Source organism: Zingiber officinale, chromosome 6B (assembly GCF_018446385.1).
Source record: "Zingiber officinale cultivar Zhangliang chromosome 6B, Zo_v1.1, whole genome shotgun sequence".
Lineage (NCBI taxonomy): Eukaryota > Viridiplantae > Streptophyta > Magnoliopsida > Zingiberales > Zingiberaceae > Zingiber > Zingiber officinale.
Window position 1 is genome coordinate 54465048 of NC_055996.1, and position 14990 is coordinate 54480037.

Below are 14990 nucleotides of genomic sequence, written 5' to 3' on the forward strand. Positions count from 1 at the left end.
AAAAACTAGCACCATGACTTAATTACACTGGTACCGCAGTGGTACTAAAAATCAGCATCGTGGTGGTGGGAGACAAGACCAATTTGATTTTGGTACGCTCTTAGATCAGACCCAACGTGTTCCTAGTCTTTAGAAGATTAGACCAAGTGTTCTAGCTAAAAGTTAATATAATACTAGAGCATCTTTGGATAGCCCAAAATAATGGAGGATACTTTTGAACTCCCTGTAACCTTAGAAACTTACAGAACTTGAAATAAGTGCAATAGGCTAATCGATTCTCAAATCAGGCCCAAAGTGGGCCTGGTCTCCTCACACAAGGTTCATAATTTTTCTTGATTAGAATCAAAGTTTGACATCATATCTACATTTTTCTTACTTAACCATACCAGATGAGTGTAAGTTTACAGAAATCTAAATAGTTTAGGTTTATTAGCGAATTTTTTTTTTGTCAAAACTTACTAGTCATCCTAGAGAGCTTAGATTGTATCCATTTTAGGTCATGTGGGCTTCCGAAGTTGCAAGGCGTGCAAATGTGTCATCCATTACTTATTTTGGACTCCTTAGATGTACTTCAATATTATGTTAACTTTCAGTTATAACGCTTAAGTCTGGTCTCTTAGAAACATGATCACATTAGACTTGATCTAATAGCAAACCAAGACCAAGTTGGTCCTAGTCTTCCTATAGTGATTGTTCCATAGTGGCAAAAAGGCGATTTGCTCGCCCTCAATGTCCCCGTCAATTCGTCCCAGATCCAACACAGAAGTGATAAATCACGGATGGATACTAGTCTTTGGAATAGTCACTAAGGCATGAGAGAGACATTTATCTCGATTATACCGAGATTCGAACCGTAAATCTTATAGTGATAATACTTTACGCGCTAGCTATTAGTTCGTCATGAGAGATCCATGCATGTGAATATAAAGGAGAGAGAAACGAAAATTTAAATTGGAGAAAATAGAATAAAGGAAAATTACCTACAAACGAGAGAAAAGAAAAAGACAGAAAAATCAACTTTAGCTAGAGGGGTAGCAAAACAGTACGCTTTGTTCATTCTTAAAATATGATAAGTGATTGGAGAAAATTTCAAATTTACATGTGCCCTCGGTCAATTCCCGATAGAAAAAACAATAAAAGAGAAAAAACAGAAGACATCTCGCAAAATTTCTACAAGAAAATTTCAAATCATTATTGGCTTCTAATGTTAAAGCGACAATTTACTGAATCCACATGCAATTTATTGAAGAAAAGAGATACCAAGTATTTATTCACCTTTCCAGCTCTATGAATCCAGTTCGAAGTTCTTTCCTCATATTTTGACCACTTACATTAATGATTAATAGTTATTCATGATTTATTTTTTTCATATTAATCTAAAAACAAATTAACAATACTGAAACAAACGAATCACCTTTTTATTACATTAATCAAGTTTCTCTAGGATCACATGAACAATTTGTATTGGCAAGTCTAACCTAAGGACGATCTTTGAGACTGATCATAAATCAATCTTAAAATCTTGAGCTCGTTTCACAAATCTTCATACTCCCAAAATAATTGAGTGAGAGCTTCCATCGTCCTTTATATTGGCGATTTACTTCTTTATATTGCACCAATTATGCACTAGGTAACTTTCCAAATAAGTGGTGAGTCACACCAAACTATTTAGGCAGTCATCCTTAAGTAACACTCTTCTAAACATACAATAGTTCAGAACTTCTTTATAAAAAATGACTGCCCTACGTTAATTCATGAATAAAGAGGAACAACTCTTCAAAATTCAACGAGGACGAAGGATGGGGAAATAAGAAATACTAGAGAGAGGGAGGGAAGCGAGAAATTAGGAAGAGAAAAAGAATGTTTAATCCGATTAAAACCAGTCAAAGAAAATGAGTCGACTTAAGAAGCTAAAGCCTGCAAATGGACGGAGTTGAACATGTTTTGGCAAGAAACCTATAATTGACTTGGAGACATGGTCATTAATAACATGTGCAACGTTAACCTTAAAATAATTTGATTTCATATAATATCAAAACTAAGTTCTGTAAATTTTCAGAGTAATTATAATAGCCAATAGCCAATTGCTAACTAGAGTGTGTAACACCAATCTAAGGCAACCAATTAGAAAGTGTAACACAAATCTGAAATTACACTATCCACATCCTCGGAAAAATAAAGTAAAAGAAATCAACAAAAAATAAAAAATAAAAAGGCACAACACAGTGGATACACCAGAAAGCTATACAAAGAAATAAGAGATGTTCCTACCAAAATAACAGGTCATCGTGTTAGCAAACCCAAGCATCACCTGCAGTAGCTAAAACTACCGTGCCAGCTACAAATCGGACCTCATTCATTCTCCACACGAGATCCTAATAAAGTAGCGGGGGAAGCCGATGCCAATCTCCTCTTAACGACTTCAATTCTGAATCTTCTCATCATAGGTTCCGCGTCAAACCACTTCGAGGGATAGTCCTGATTTTGGAGGTTAAGGCAAAGAATTATGTAATCAAAGAATAGCCCTTTCTTCTTGAAGACAATTAGAATAAATAGTATTCTAGATTACAAATCATATTTTAACATGCATTTATGACTTATGCCTGTTAACTTCTGGGTGTAGAGGATGAGGAAAATGAATAAAAGAGAACATGGATGCTCTTTTTTATTTCTTTTGCTCTCCCCTCTTCCTATTTCCTCCTATTCAACCAAGCAAGCCAGCCATCAAGTTGTCTAGATGTTTTCATTCTCATTCTCTTCAAGGTATCTGTTGATTGATGTCGGGTTTTAGGCTATGTTTAATAGAAAGGAAGGGATTCAAAATGGAGGGAGAGAAGTAATGAAGGAGAAAAATAAACAAGCTCATTTACTTGAGTGAATGGAAGGATAGAAAGATATCACAACCCTTGGTCTTTTCTTTCTACCTAAATTGATCACTCCACAAACCAGAGATTGTGAGCAAAGGGGCCACCATCATCAATTGTCAACCACCACGAGCCACTGGCCACCAATGATCACCAGCAACCACTGCCAGCAATCATCGGACATCATTGGTGGTCAGCAATCACAGATTGCCATGTGCCAGTAAAAAGTAGGATCTTTGACAAGGCGACTCCTAGTAAATAAATGATTGGTAGTATAGGCCAAGCTTCACTATAACAATAACAGTCAAGTTTTTTAATCCTCACAGCAAAATCCTTTCCTATACAGCTGGAGATTCACAGCAAATATTGATTAATCCTCTCAGAAAATTCACTCCTATAGAGCTTAAGATCCACGGTAATAATCTACAAGATCAACTACAATCCTGTTCATATGCAACTGAACATCCATTCATAATTTAACTACACAGGTAGAATTTTTCAAAGACAAACCTTAAAAGTTACGAAGATTGAAAGATGAAACTAGTAAAGCAAATGTGTATAAAATTGATAAGAGATTGCCCTGTGTAGGAACTGAGATTTCTTATTTGAACGTCTTAAATGCTAAAGTAGAACATACAGAAAGAACAAGGGGCCAAATAGTCAGGAAATGGCTAAGACACGAAGCAAACAAATTGTGATACTAATTCCTTTTTTTTCAAAAGGTCAAAATAAGAAAATCAGACAAGTGGAAAATTATTAATTGATGGAGGAGTGAAGTAAGAAAACCAGTGCTATCACATATTATTGCTTGCATTAAGCACAACTAACCAACATTTAGGATTTACATAGTGCACATTATGTATAGTATGAATGATCGTGTTTAATCAATAAAATATTCATCACCTACCTCTCACTATAGTTCAAGCACCATCCAAAGGGCATATAACAGTCATTTTCTACCTAAGTTACTATCCAGAGCAATTTGGTGTTGCTCCAATGAAAAGATATTAAAAAAATAAATTATGATGATATGAACAAGTTACACAAACAAATTGAATCAAATCGAGTTGAAAGGCATGGAGTAGAGGAAGACCCAAATAACATTCTAGTTAATGTAATTAAAAGTGATAAAGAGGCTTAAATACAATGTAGAAGATTCAAAATAGATAATTCCTACATGTCTTGATGATGATTATTCTGCATAAGCTAGTTGATAGTGTTTAATATAAAATCAATTCAGAATATCTATCTGATAGCAAACCTCAACATAAGGATATTTACATCAATATCACTTATAAGTGTCCTGCATTCAGAAAGCTTAGGAAATCAGATATGTTCAAATTGGATTTTCTCACCTTCCAGGCAGTAAATGAGAATTAGTTGCTGGAGCTTTAGAACCACCAAGCCGCTTAGATTTGTTGTCCTGTTCTTTATCTACTCTCATAGCAGCCACTTCCTTCTCCATTGCAGCTACTTCCCTTCTCATCTTTTTTGCCTCCACTTCCATTGCTTTAGTCAATGTATCAACTTTTTTAGCCAGCATCTATTTTAGAAGATCCATATAAAACCCTACATGAGTTTGGAAAGGACAAGGGTTTCTTGTAACAAAAGATTCTTCAAGCACATTTACCTCAATTGCATCATCCTTATCTTGTAAGCTTTGATCCTTTTCATGGCATGCTTTTCTAAGTGTAACTACCTCCTTCTGCAGGATATCATATAATAATCCAGAGACACAATCATCTGTTTCAACTGCACGGAACTCACTGATTTTCTCATCTGGATTCTCCTTCCAAGTGTTGTGTGATGCATTATCACCAGTTGAATCTGAAGATTTGTTCAGTAATAAACCTGTTCCATTCACAATGATTTTACTTCGATCTAATGATCTAGTGCCACCATCAAATGACTTGGATGCTCCTTTGGCATGTTTCAGTATTGCACTACTAGAAATAGAAGATCTCATCTGAAAAGATGGTCTTCTTGATAGGAAACCATTAACACTCTTTGGAATGTTGTCAGCTCCACCAAGAGATTGGCGACGTGAAGGACCATTGCTTGAACTCTTCCCCTCTACATTGCTACAGTTAGTACTGCTTGTTGACATTCTCAAACCCTCTTCTAAAACTTTGAGACGCAAATGAAATTTCTCCTAAATGTTCACAAAAAAATGTTAACTCATTCAACTTTAACTTTTTAAAAAAATAAGAATCTGCCAAGAGAGAAAAGCATATGGAGCATAACTTCTAAAAGAGATGAAGACAAATATTCTTACTTTCAGTTGAGCTTCAGATCTTGCAGCACGCTCTGTGATAGCAAGCTTATCTCTAAGTTGTTGCATCTCACCCTGCAAACAAATGCAAACTAATGACAATATCCACCATGTGAAAAAAAAAATCAATTAAAATTCTATAGGATGGTATAATTTGGGCAGGAAATTAATCCTCAAAAATATTATATCGCCTTGTAGATTATCCAAGTAGGCCATCAAAAATTGACTGCTAACCTGCATGAACCTGCGTTCCTCAAGCCACTGTTTAACAGGCATGACTTTGTCATTAGCATCTTTCCATTCATTGGCCACTACCACAGCAACCCTATTAGCTGACACTTTTGCTCGAGAAAGTTCACGGTCAAGAGTTTTCATCTCTTCCTGAGCCAATAAATGACACAATTAAAAGTAACTCAAAGGAAAATAATTATTCTTCTTCAAGAAATCACAGTAAAGTTCAATATATTACACTCATCTCCTGAACTTTTCTCTGGTAATCCCTAACAGCATTTGCAGCTGCACCACCAGCAAGAACAGCCTCTTCTAGTTCTCGCACAGTCTGGCTTAGCTTTTCAACTTCTGCAACTTTTTGCCTATGCATCTTATCTAATATCTTGTTCTCCTCCTAAGGAAGCAGGTGTGGACGTAGTTAAAATAGCACAAACCACGTATAACTTTGTAGCCAGTTCATTAGCATACAACAAGAATTCCATTCAATATCTTCATATTATACCTGGCAGATTTCGATCTGCTTCATCAGTCCCTGGTTCTTATTTTGTAGGTCATCTACCATAGAAGCCTTCACTAAAGCAATCTGCACAGTTCGTTCTGCTTCCAGTAGTGCTGCTTCCTTTGATTTAGTAAGCCGATCCAAAGCCCTGTTGTCATCCTGTAGCTTTGCAATCTGCACAAAAAATAGAAGAAATTTTAACCTGCCAAAAAGGATGGAATATCTTCAACAGAACAAGTTTTAAATCTGAACAGGAAAGACTAAGGCCTGAAGTTTGAATAACATGGAACTGTCTGTTCAAATGATATCAGATCATATAAGGCATTGCATAGAAATGTATCCGAATGACCATAATGTAGCTGCAATGCATATACACAGCTTCAGAATAGCTGTGTTCAGGACAGTAAAACTACCTCCCAATATGACAAATTTGAACATCATGTTGTGCAGTTGAAAAGTTTCCTTGATATTTAAGTTGGATAATTGTGACTTGCCATCCTCATAATAGTCCACAAAAGATGAAAATATATTTCAAAACTAGCTGCGGTGAATAGGTAATCATTCAAAATCATAAGTATTTATTTCCTATGAAATAAGTAATCAGCAAAGATAAAACATGAAAAATAGATCCATATATCTCGTACAGAAATTAAGTTGTTCTTTGATTCAAGGTAGTTGGATAATGACAGGAATAGATGTGAAACACAAAATTGAGATGTTTTCTCCAAGAAATATTAGCTGAATAATTCAACCAGATACCTCTTGCCGTGCTAACTTCAACTCTGCTTCAAGAGGTGCAAGAATGGCTTCAATTGGAGGCGTGTCATCATCTTTTTGAGCTGCATGAACTCTTCGAAGTGTTGCCTCTGCTGCAAATTGAGCAGCCATGGCTGCTTTCTTCTCATCATTTATCTTCTTAATTTCAAGATTCTGCAAAGTTTCTCACCCATCAACCATTAATTCACAAAACAAATATCAATAAAAACTAGATGAAGGAAATATAATGATTACCCTGCTTTCCAATAGTGATTCAGTGAGCTTAAGCTTCCCATCCAACTTTGTCAATTCATCTGTTAGCTGATATGCATTCAGATCATGGCTTAGGTTTACATAGATTAATTTAAAAAATGTAAAAGGTGAAGTGAAATTCTAGTAAAAGAACAGAAATAACTAATTGAGGGTTTAACAGTGGAACTAACCAATCAATTCGAAGTCAAAGAAACAATAATGTAAGAATGAACCAAAAACTATCTACGTGATTCAGTTGGCTTTCTTAGACCTCATTTAGATGATTTCATGAAAAACTTTTATGCATACACGTTTTTGGATTCAACCTTTAGCATATATTCAATTCACCAAACTACGGACAATGAGTTGAACTAACCTTATGTTCTTAACATTGATTGTAAAATAAAAATATATATGTTGATTTCGAAAGAACATATAATATCAATTATTGTCGAGATAAGGAATTTTTTTCAAAATAAAGTACCATTAATAGCTTGTTTTAGTCTTTTAGAAGGAAAATAAAAATGAATTAAAACATTGAGATCCAACTTTTTTTCAGGGCACAAATTATGGAGAAAAGACCAATAGAAATCAGGGATCAAACAAGCATCTAAAATGTCAAAACAAATCAGGGAAAGAATCAGCTATCAAGGAGAGAACAAGATGAGCAGTAAATAAATGATATCCTCACCTCTTCGAGTGCCTTCTCTCTTGCACGCTCAGACAGCCGCAGGGCCTTGATCTCAGCATGCGCCTCCGACAATTCTCGATCTTTGTCTGCATAACCCCAATGTATTTATTGACTAAATACTTGAAAACTAAAAAAAAAAACAACTATGTAATCTCAAATAGACGGGGAAGAAAGTAATGAAAATCGCGGAATTCTCACCTCTAACTTCATTCTCGAGCCTATTGAGTTCCACTTTCACGGGATCAGATCCGTGGAGCAGATTAATGAACTCCTCCGCCTCCAAGTTGGGCTTCGTCGAGGCCCTCCGTCTCTGAGACGAAGCCGATTTCCCATCGCCCTTGAACGACGCAGATACCGTCTGCACTGGCTGCGTCGGCGGCATAGCATTCCACCCTGCCGACTCACACCCGAAGCCCTCCACGCCGCAATCACCTGGATCTGCCATCCTAGATCTGGCGCACGCTCACATCGAGGCCAAGGGAACAACCCAATCGAAACGAGGAAGGGCAACAAACAAGCAAACAAATCTAAATGCAAATTTCAGCTGCGCAGTAGGGTTTCTTCCTCCTTGAACGCGATTGAGAGATCCTCCCTCCGGGTGTTCCAAATAGTCGATCAGTCGGCACACGAACCCTAGATTCGACTCTTGCCCGCGTCTTCCCCGATCGCCCGCGCCGCAAGTAATGTGAGATGGGAAACAATTAAACAAGTGTTACTCCAGTGAAGCAGGGCGCTGGTCTTATAGGTTTTACGCGTGCCAGGAGATATTACAAAAAACAAGCGGCGTCGTACGCCACCCCGCATCCGTTTGACCGTGCGACAAACGATCTCGACCGGTCTACCATCTGATCCAACGGCCACGACCGCCTTCGCGACCGGATCTGCAAATGGCCCGTCGATTTAATTTTCGAAAATGGCGGTGAGCGTATCGCACGACGGAGCGCATATTCATCTCGACCGTGTCGAAAGCTGATGGGCTGACGGGTACGCAACAGCAGACAGCTCCCTGTTGAAGGTTTCGCCGACTCGTACTGAGGTGCTGCCTTACGTTTGACGTGTCGCTCTTAGGATGGCTGACCTGGAGGCAGCATGCGGTGATCTTATAAATTTTACAAATCCAATTAATGTAAAATTTAATAATTAATATAAAATTATTTTTTAAAAAAATACATTCGACTATCCCTTCCATTGCAAACGAAACGAAGGAGCATTTTATTAGGCAAGCAAGCAAGTATTGTTATGTACGACTACAGTTGACAGTAACAGGAGATTTGAATACCAATTGGGTTTTGCCCGTGGGATGCCATTGCATGTTCTCGATATGGCTCCAAAGAGAGGGAAGGGAGGGCAAGGGGATGATGGGATATCAAAACTCCTCTGCTTTTGCACCATGGGTGTTGAACCCAAAAGATATAAGATGAGAGAATCACTGGCCACTTCAGACCCCAAAAGTAAGTTTGTGAATGTGAGGAAGGCATCTATCAGTACTCTCCACTCCATTGCTTTCTCTTCCTTTAATCATTATAATTCACTCACTACCCAAAGGAACAATATCTTTACCATTTACCAACATAGTATTCTCAGGGTAGTGCGATAATTAAAGTATGGAGTGTTATCATATGAAGTTTTAGGATCAAAAACTCAGCGTATCCGAACATATCTTCCCCATGCATTACCATCTGTACTAATAATTAGTAATCATCCATGATTTACCTCCTTTATATTGATCACGTTGCGATAATTAAAGTATGGAGTGTTGTCATATGAAGTTTTAAGATCAAAAACTCAGCGTATCCGAACATATCTTCCCCATGCATTACCATCTGCACTAATAATTAGTAATCATCCATGATTTACCTCCTTTATATTGATCACGGATTAACAGAGATACTAGGGACAAATGAATCACGTCTTAGTTTTTACAAACATTGAACATTACTACCTTTTCCTTCTTTATTTTTTTGTTTTTGTTTTTTGTTTTTGCTTGAACTTAGAGAGGTGAATTGGCACGGAACTAGAGATATTTTCTGCCGTTTTATGGATGGTTTAATGGCTGTGAGATCACTAAATGATGGAAAATGAAATTTTCTTCTACCTTTCCTATGGTGAATACATGTATTGCTCTTAAATGAAGGGTACTTTCTGGTTGTCATCTAATGTTATTAGGGACTTCAATTGGCTTTCGTGCAGGGGTCCTTTGGCAGCTTTACCTCCCTTTGAAGCCAAACAAGATACTACACATGCTCACAACTACAAACAAAACTTGAAGTGTGATCAAAAACACGTTTGGTGCAGTACTACTGTTTACTCCACAGAATCTAAGACAAAAAGGTTAAAAGGGTATCCAAAGTTTTTGAATGTCTTTTTCTAATAATTTTTTTGTTTGAAAGCATTGGTTTGTGAGTCTAGTTGACTAATCAAAGTGCAGAGTTGGAATGTGCAGGTGTTATACAAACATGTGAGATTATAGCATTAGTGTTTTTTTTACAATGCTCCTAAAGTTTTAAAATACTTGAACACTCTTAAAAATTCTTTACATTTGTGAACTCAAACCCCAAACCATAATTAGTAACTAATCTTGACGAATATACAACATTAATTACCATATACAAAAGAAATCACATTTACATACAACAACTACTATAACTACAAAGATCATCTCTCCTAAAACACTCAATAAAAGATAAGGGAAAGCATTCCATAAGTTACTCAAGTATGCTTTGTTAATTTCACTGCAGTGTTTCTTCAACAACAGGTAGCAATCGTCTTCTCTGAAACATTAATCAAGTTGGTAGTAATTAAACAAACAACTCGATCGAGAGAAGTAACATAGCAGAACAGTTCATGTGTACCTAGTTTTGGTTTATTTCTGCGTGAAAATCTCTGTTTATTATCAGTGAAACTATATACAACCTGAGATTGTAATACTTCGTCGATTAAGATATCTAAACTTGCTTATTTATCTAATGCAATTGCACACACATTTAATACTACTTTGTTATATGAAATTAATGCGTCTGTTCTAAGTAGACAAGCAAAAAAAAAAAAAAAGAATGTGCATCGTCAATGGCTCCAATATCGAAAGTGAGGAAGATGGTACGTTGGTTAAGTGACTCCAATATCAACTGTGAGAAGATAAAGATCCTAGTGATAGGGACTAACCTGCGCAACAAAATAGGAACTTTGGAGGAGAAAGCGTTAGTTACCGGACCAAGGAGGGGTCCCTGTCATAGACACTCTGACACTTAAAATCGGAACAGTAGCCGAGTCAAATAGAGAAGAACATGAACAGTAGAATAGTAAATGTGGATGTGTAGGCATGCATAGGCGTGAGTATGACTATGTAAGCGTCCTTGACCAACGGAGAAGACCCTTTTTTATACTAACTCTCATAACCTCTATAATAATGAGACGTCAGAAAATGTCTGGTGTCGAATATGTCAGGTGATAAAGTATGTATAGCAGTCTTCCTCTAGGAAGAGGAAGGTTCCATTGTGTGTACAGAATAAGGAGATATTCTCCGGTAAGTAGCTATTATTTTTTAACAAGTTGTTACAATTCCTTGACAATGTTGTCTCTTAGAGGAAATCTGATTGACTCTGAGACCGGATGGATGTAACTGGGAGCTACACTCAGGAGAGATGAGGAACTGAGTCTAGAGGTTCGACTGGCTCTAGGATCGGGCGAATGTAGACTGGGAGACATGCCCTAGAGAGATGAGGAACTAAATCTGGAGGTTCGACTAGCTCTGGGGTCGAGCAGATGTAGGCTAAGAGTCGTGCCCAGGAGAGAAGAGGAACTGCGTCCGGATGTCCGGCCGGCTCTGAGACTGGACAGATGTATGCTAAGAGATTTGCATAGGAGAAGTGGTGAACTAAGTCCCGAAGGTCTGACCAGCTCCGGGTCTAACTGGATGTATGCTGAGAGACTTACACATGAGAAGTGGAGAGCTAAGTCCTGAAAGTGCGACTGGCTCTAGGTCTGACTGGATGTATACTTAGAGATGTGCATAGGAGCAGTGGGGAACTAACTCCTGAAGGTCCGATCGGCTCTAGGTTCGACCGATTGTATGTTGAGAGACTTCATAGGAGAAGTAGAGAGCTATGCCCTGAAGGTCCGACCGGCTATGGCTTCGACTGATTGTATGCTGAGGGACTTGCACAGGAGAATGGGGAGCTAAGCCCTAAAAGTCCAACCAGTTATGCGTCCAACCGGTTGTATGCTGAGAGACTTGCACAAGAGAAGTGGGGAGCTAAATCTCAAAGGTCTGACTGACTCTGGGTCCAACCGGCTGTATGCTGAGAACTTGTATAGGAGAGTGAGGAGCTAAGCTCCAAAGGTCCGACTGGCTGTATGTTGAGAGTCGTGTATAGTAAAAGTGAGGAGTTGAGTTCCGTATGTCCGGCTGACTCTAGGGCCACTTGGGTTTATACTGGGATTCTTACCCATAAAAAGTGCGGAACTAAACCCCATAAGTCCGTTGAAGGTAGTTCGTTCAACTATTTATACTCTAACTTTGACTACCACCTTATCTTAACTTTGACTTGCCATATTAACTTGACTATTGACCTCCATATTATCTTTGGGACTACTTACGACGCGACGTATCAGTGATAGTTAAGTATATTTAATCACTATCATTATATAATTTCATTATTAGTTATTAAAGTCGATGTAGTTTGTTTTTTTTTAAAAAAAATTAAAGTGACCGAATGAGTTAAAATAATTATATATCAATTTTTACTAAATTAAATATAATTATAAAATAATTATATGATAATATTTTTAAAAAACAAATAATGATAGGTGGAGAGAGCTTTTCTGTTTTTTATCTTGATAAGTTTTTTTTAATTGCATATATCTAGGTTATGTCATTTAATTTTAGAGATGATTGACCTAATTTTATAAATTTTTTTCACTTGTCATAGAGGAATATTATCCGTCGAGACTCAATCTTACCTAGGTCCTTAATAAGTTTTGTTTATTTGTTACTCTCAAGACGTAATGTAGAGAGTGGATGCATGATATTATGGTGTAATAATCAGAAGTCAATTTTCAAAAACTAATGATATGGAGTTTATCCATCTTAAGCTTAATGTTTGTGTATTTATATTTACTGTTTTCCATATATATGGGACCGATAATAAGGACGGTTAATAACTTTTGTTGATAGTGTGAATAAGTAAACTAAATCTCTTTTAATAATATTCTAAATAACCACGGCATTCGATATATGCCTAAAACTAATTAATTTTGTTCTTATCTTAATCCTTCGACCATTAATTAATATAATTTAATTCTATTATTCTTATCTTAAATTATTAATTGAGAATAATCCTTTCAACGCTATGTGATGTGATGTGATCCGAAGATTAATAAGCTCACCTCTTTCCTCGCCACCGCCGGCGAACTCATTGAGGTCGTTGCCGGCTCCACTTTCTCGGCTAAGTAAAGTGCCACGATCTTCTCTGCCACCTCAGCCTTGCCCTCGCTCTCAGCCACCAGCTTCGCCACCTGAGCCTTCGGCAGCCGTATCCGAACTAAGAAGTCGTCCATACCCCCGCCGCCGGCGCGAACTCTGGCCGAATCATCTCGGACCTTATTCCGCCGCTCGATAGCTGACGCATCCATCCGCCAGAGCCGGGAGAGCTTGAGGCTCTCCAACCTCTCCACGGCGCCCCGCCGGAGCTCACGCCGGAGCATGGGGGGCCTGGGAAGCTCCAACAGGAAGTAGAGCTTCCCCGGCTCGAGCAGGTGGCTGAAGTGGAGCGGTCGTTGGTCGCCGCCGGCCTCGAGGAGGGAGTAGCCCGGGTGGTCACGGAGCACGTCTGCGGCAGTGGCCTGGGGATCCGGCCGGATGACTCTGCCATCGATCATCATCACTTTGGCTGATCTCTCCTTCCTCTTCCTCATCACACAGCCCATTAAATTCCCCATTAAACCCTATAATTATTTTTCTCTCCATCTCTATAATTATTAAGGGCTAGCTCAAATTAAGATGAGTCAATATAATTAATTAATGAATCACGTCAAAGAGAAGATTTAGTAGTATATATGTTGTTCTTAATGGTTTGTAAGTGATCGAGCGAGTGGCAAGTGGCCATAGAGGCGTTTACTTGTCGTAATTAATAAATTTAGTTTTACTTTTTGAATGGTTCAACCATGGAATATACGTCTTTGGAGCTTATCTTGTTTAATTTCATTAGGCGTGTCGTCAAGAACGAAACAATGAAGGTTGACATGTTTGTGAATTATGGATCAGGAGATTTGAAGGTATACTTAATCTTCACAGGAGAGACAAGTAGGCCTTGTCATTTTCAATAAGATGCTATTTAGAATTCCAATTCACATCTACCATAATTCTTCTAGAAAGAATTTAACTTTATTATTTTTCAACAATATATAGCAATAATAAAATATTTATCTTATGTAAATAATTTTACTAAAAACTATAAACAATAAAAAATAATAATTTTACTTAGTATTAGCATATGAAAATAAAAGTCCATCATAGCCGATCTCAAATCCGGATAAAAAATAGTGAGGATTACATTAGGTTGTCAGTAATTTAGGCATATATTTAATAATTGGATCTATTAAATTATTATATTAATGTTAAGTTGTTCCTTGAAAAGAATGTGTTACAAGGTACGACTGTAACGCCTTGGTAAGAATCGTTACATTTCCATAAAAATTTGGATTTAATTGTAAGCAATAACTGCTATATCTCCGTGAGAACTTAAGTGTAGTATTAAATATACAAGAATTCATATTGTAGGGCCTGACTATAAGGACCGCTACATCTCTATTAAAACTTGAGTATAATATTAAATAAAATAAGAATAAATATTATTTTTCAACAATATATAACAATAATAAAATATTTATCTTATGGAAATAATTTTAATAAAAACTATAAAAAATAAAAAAAAATAATTTTACTTAGTATTATATGAAAATAAAAGTCCACAATGGTCGATCTCAAGTCCGGATGAGAAATGACAAGGATTGCGTTATGTTGCCAGTAATTTAGGCAAATGTTCAATGATTGGATCTATTACTATTGTGTTAATACTATATTATTTTCCAAAAAGAACGTATTATAGGGTTCGACTGTAACGTCTTGGTAAGAACCACTACATTTCAATGAGAACTCAAGTGTAGTGTTGAATATACAACAATTCAAATTGTAGTGTTTGACTGTAAGTAAGAACTGCGACATCTCCGTGAGAACTTAAGTGTCTGTTAGATATGCAAGAATTCGTATTGCAGGGTTTGACTGTAATGTATCAACAAGGACCACTATATCTCTATGAGAACTTGAGTATAATGTTAAATATGCAAGAGTTATCACATCGTATATTTGATAAGAATAAATATTATAGAAAAATTAATAATATAAGATTTGGAAAATGAAACATAAAA

At 37.1% G+C, this 14990-nt stretch overlaps 2 protein-coding genes across 2 annotated transcripts; both read right to left on the bottom strand.

Annotated features, from left to right (window-relative positions):
• Positions 1-2101: 2101 nt before the first annotated feature.
• On the bottom strand, positions 2102-8281 carry LOC121992453 (microtubule-associated protein 70-1-like). Its single transcript, XM_042546838.1, has 11 exons — positions 7764-8281; positions 7566-7651; positions 6878-6943; positions 6626-6796; positions 5870-6040; positions 5606-5761; positions 5371-5517; positions 5140-5211; positions 4495-5016; positions 4220-4407; positions 2102-2478 (listed from the first exon to the last, which is right to left on the bottom strand). The coding sequence occupies exons 1-11, from the start codon at positions 8008-8010 to the stop codon at positions 2442-2444; spliced, it is 1863 nt and encodes a 620-aa protein (XP_042402772.1). The 5' UTR covers positions 8011-8281; the 3' UTR covers positions 2102-2441.
• A 1823-nt stretch (positions 8282-10104) lies between these two features.
• On the bottom strand, positions 10105-13475 carry LOC121990186 (uncharacterized protein At1g66480-like). Its single transcript, XM_042544385.1, has 2 exons — positions 12951-13475; positions 10105-10336 (listed from the first exon to the last, which is right to left on the bottom strand). Exons 1-2 carry the CDS (start codon positions 13443-13445, stop codon positions 10295-10297), a joined length of 537 nt encoding a protein of 178 aa, XP_042400319.1. The 5' UTR covers positions 13446-13475; the 3' UTR covers positions 10105-10294.
• Positions 13476-14990: the final 1515 nt, after the last annotated feature.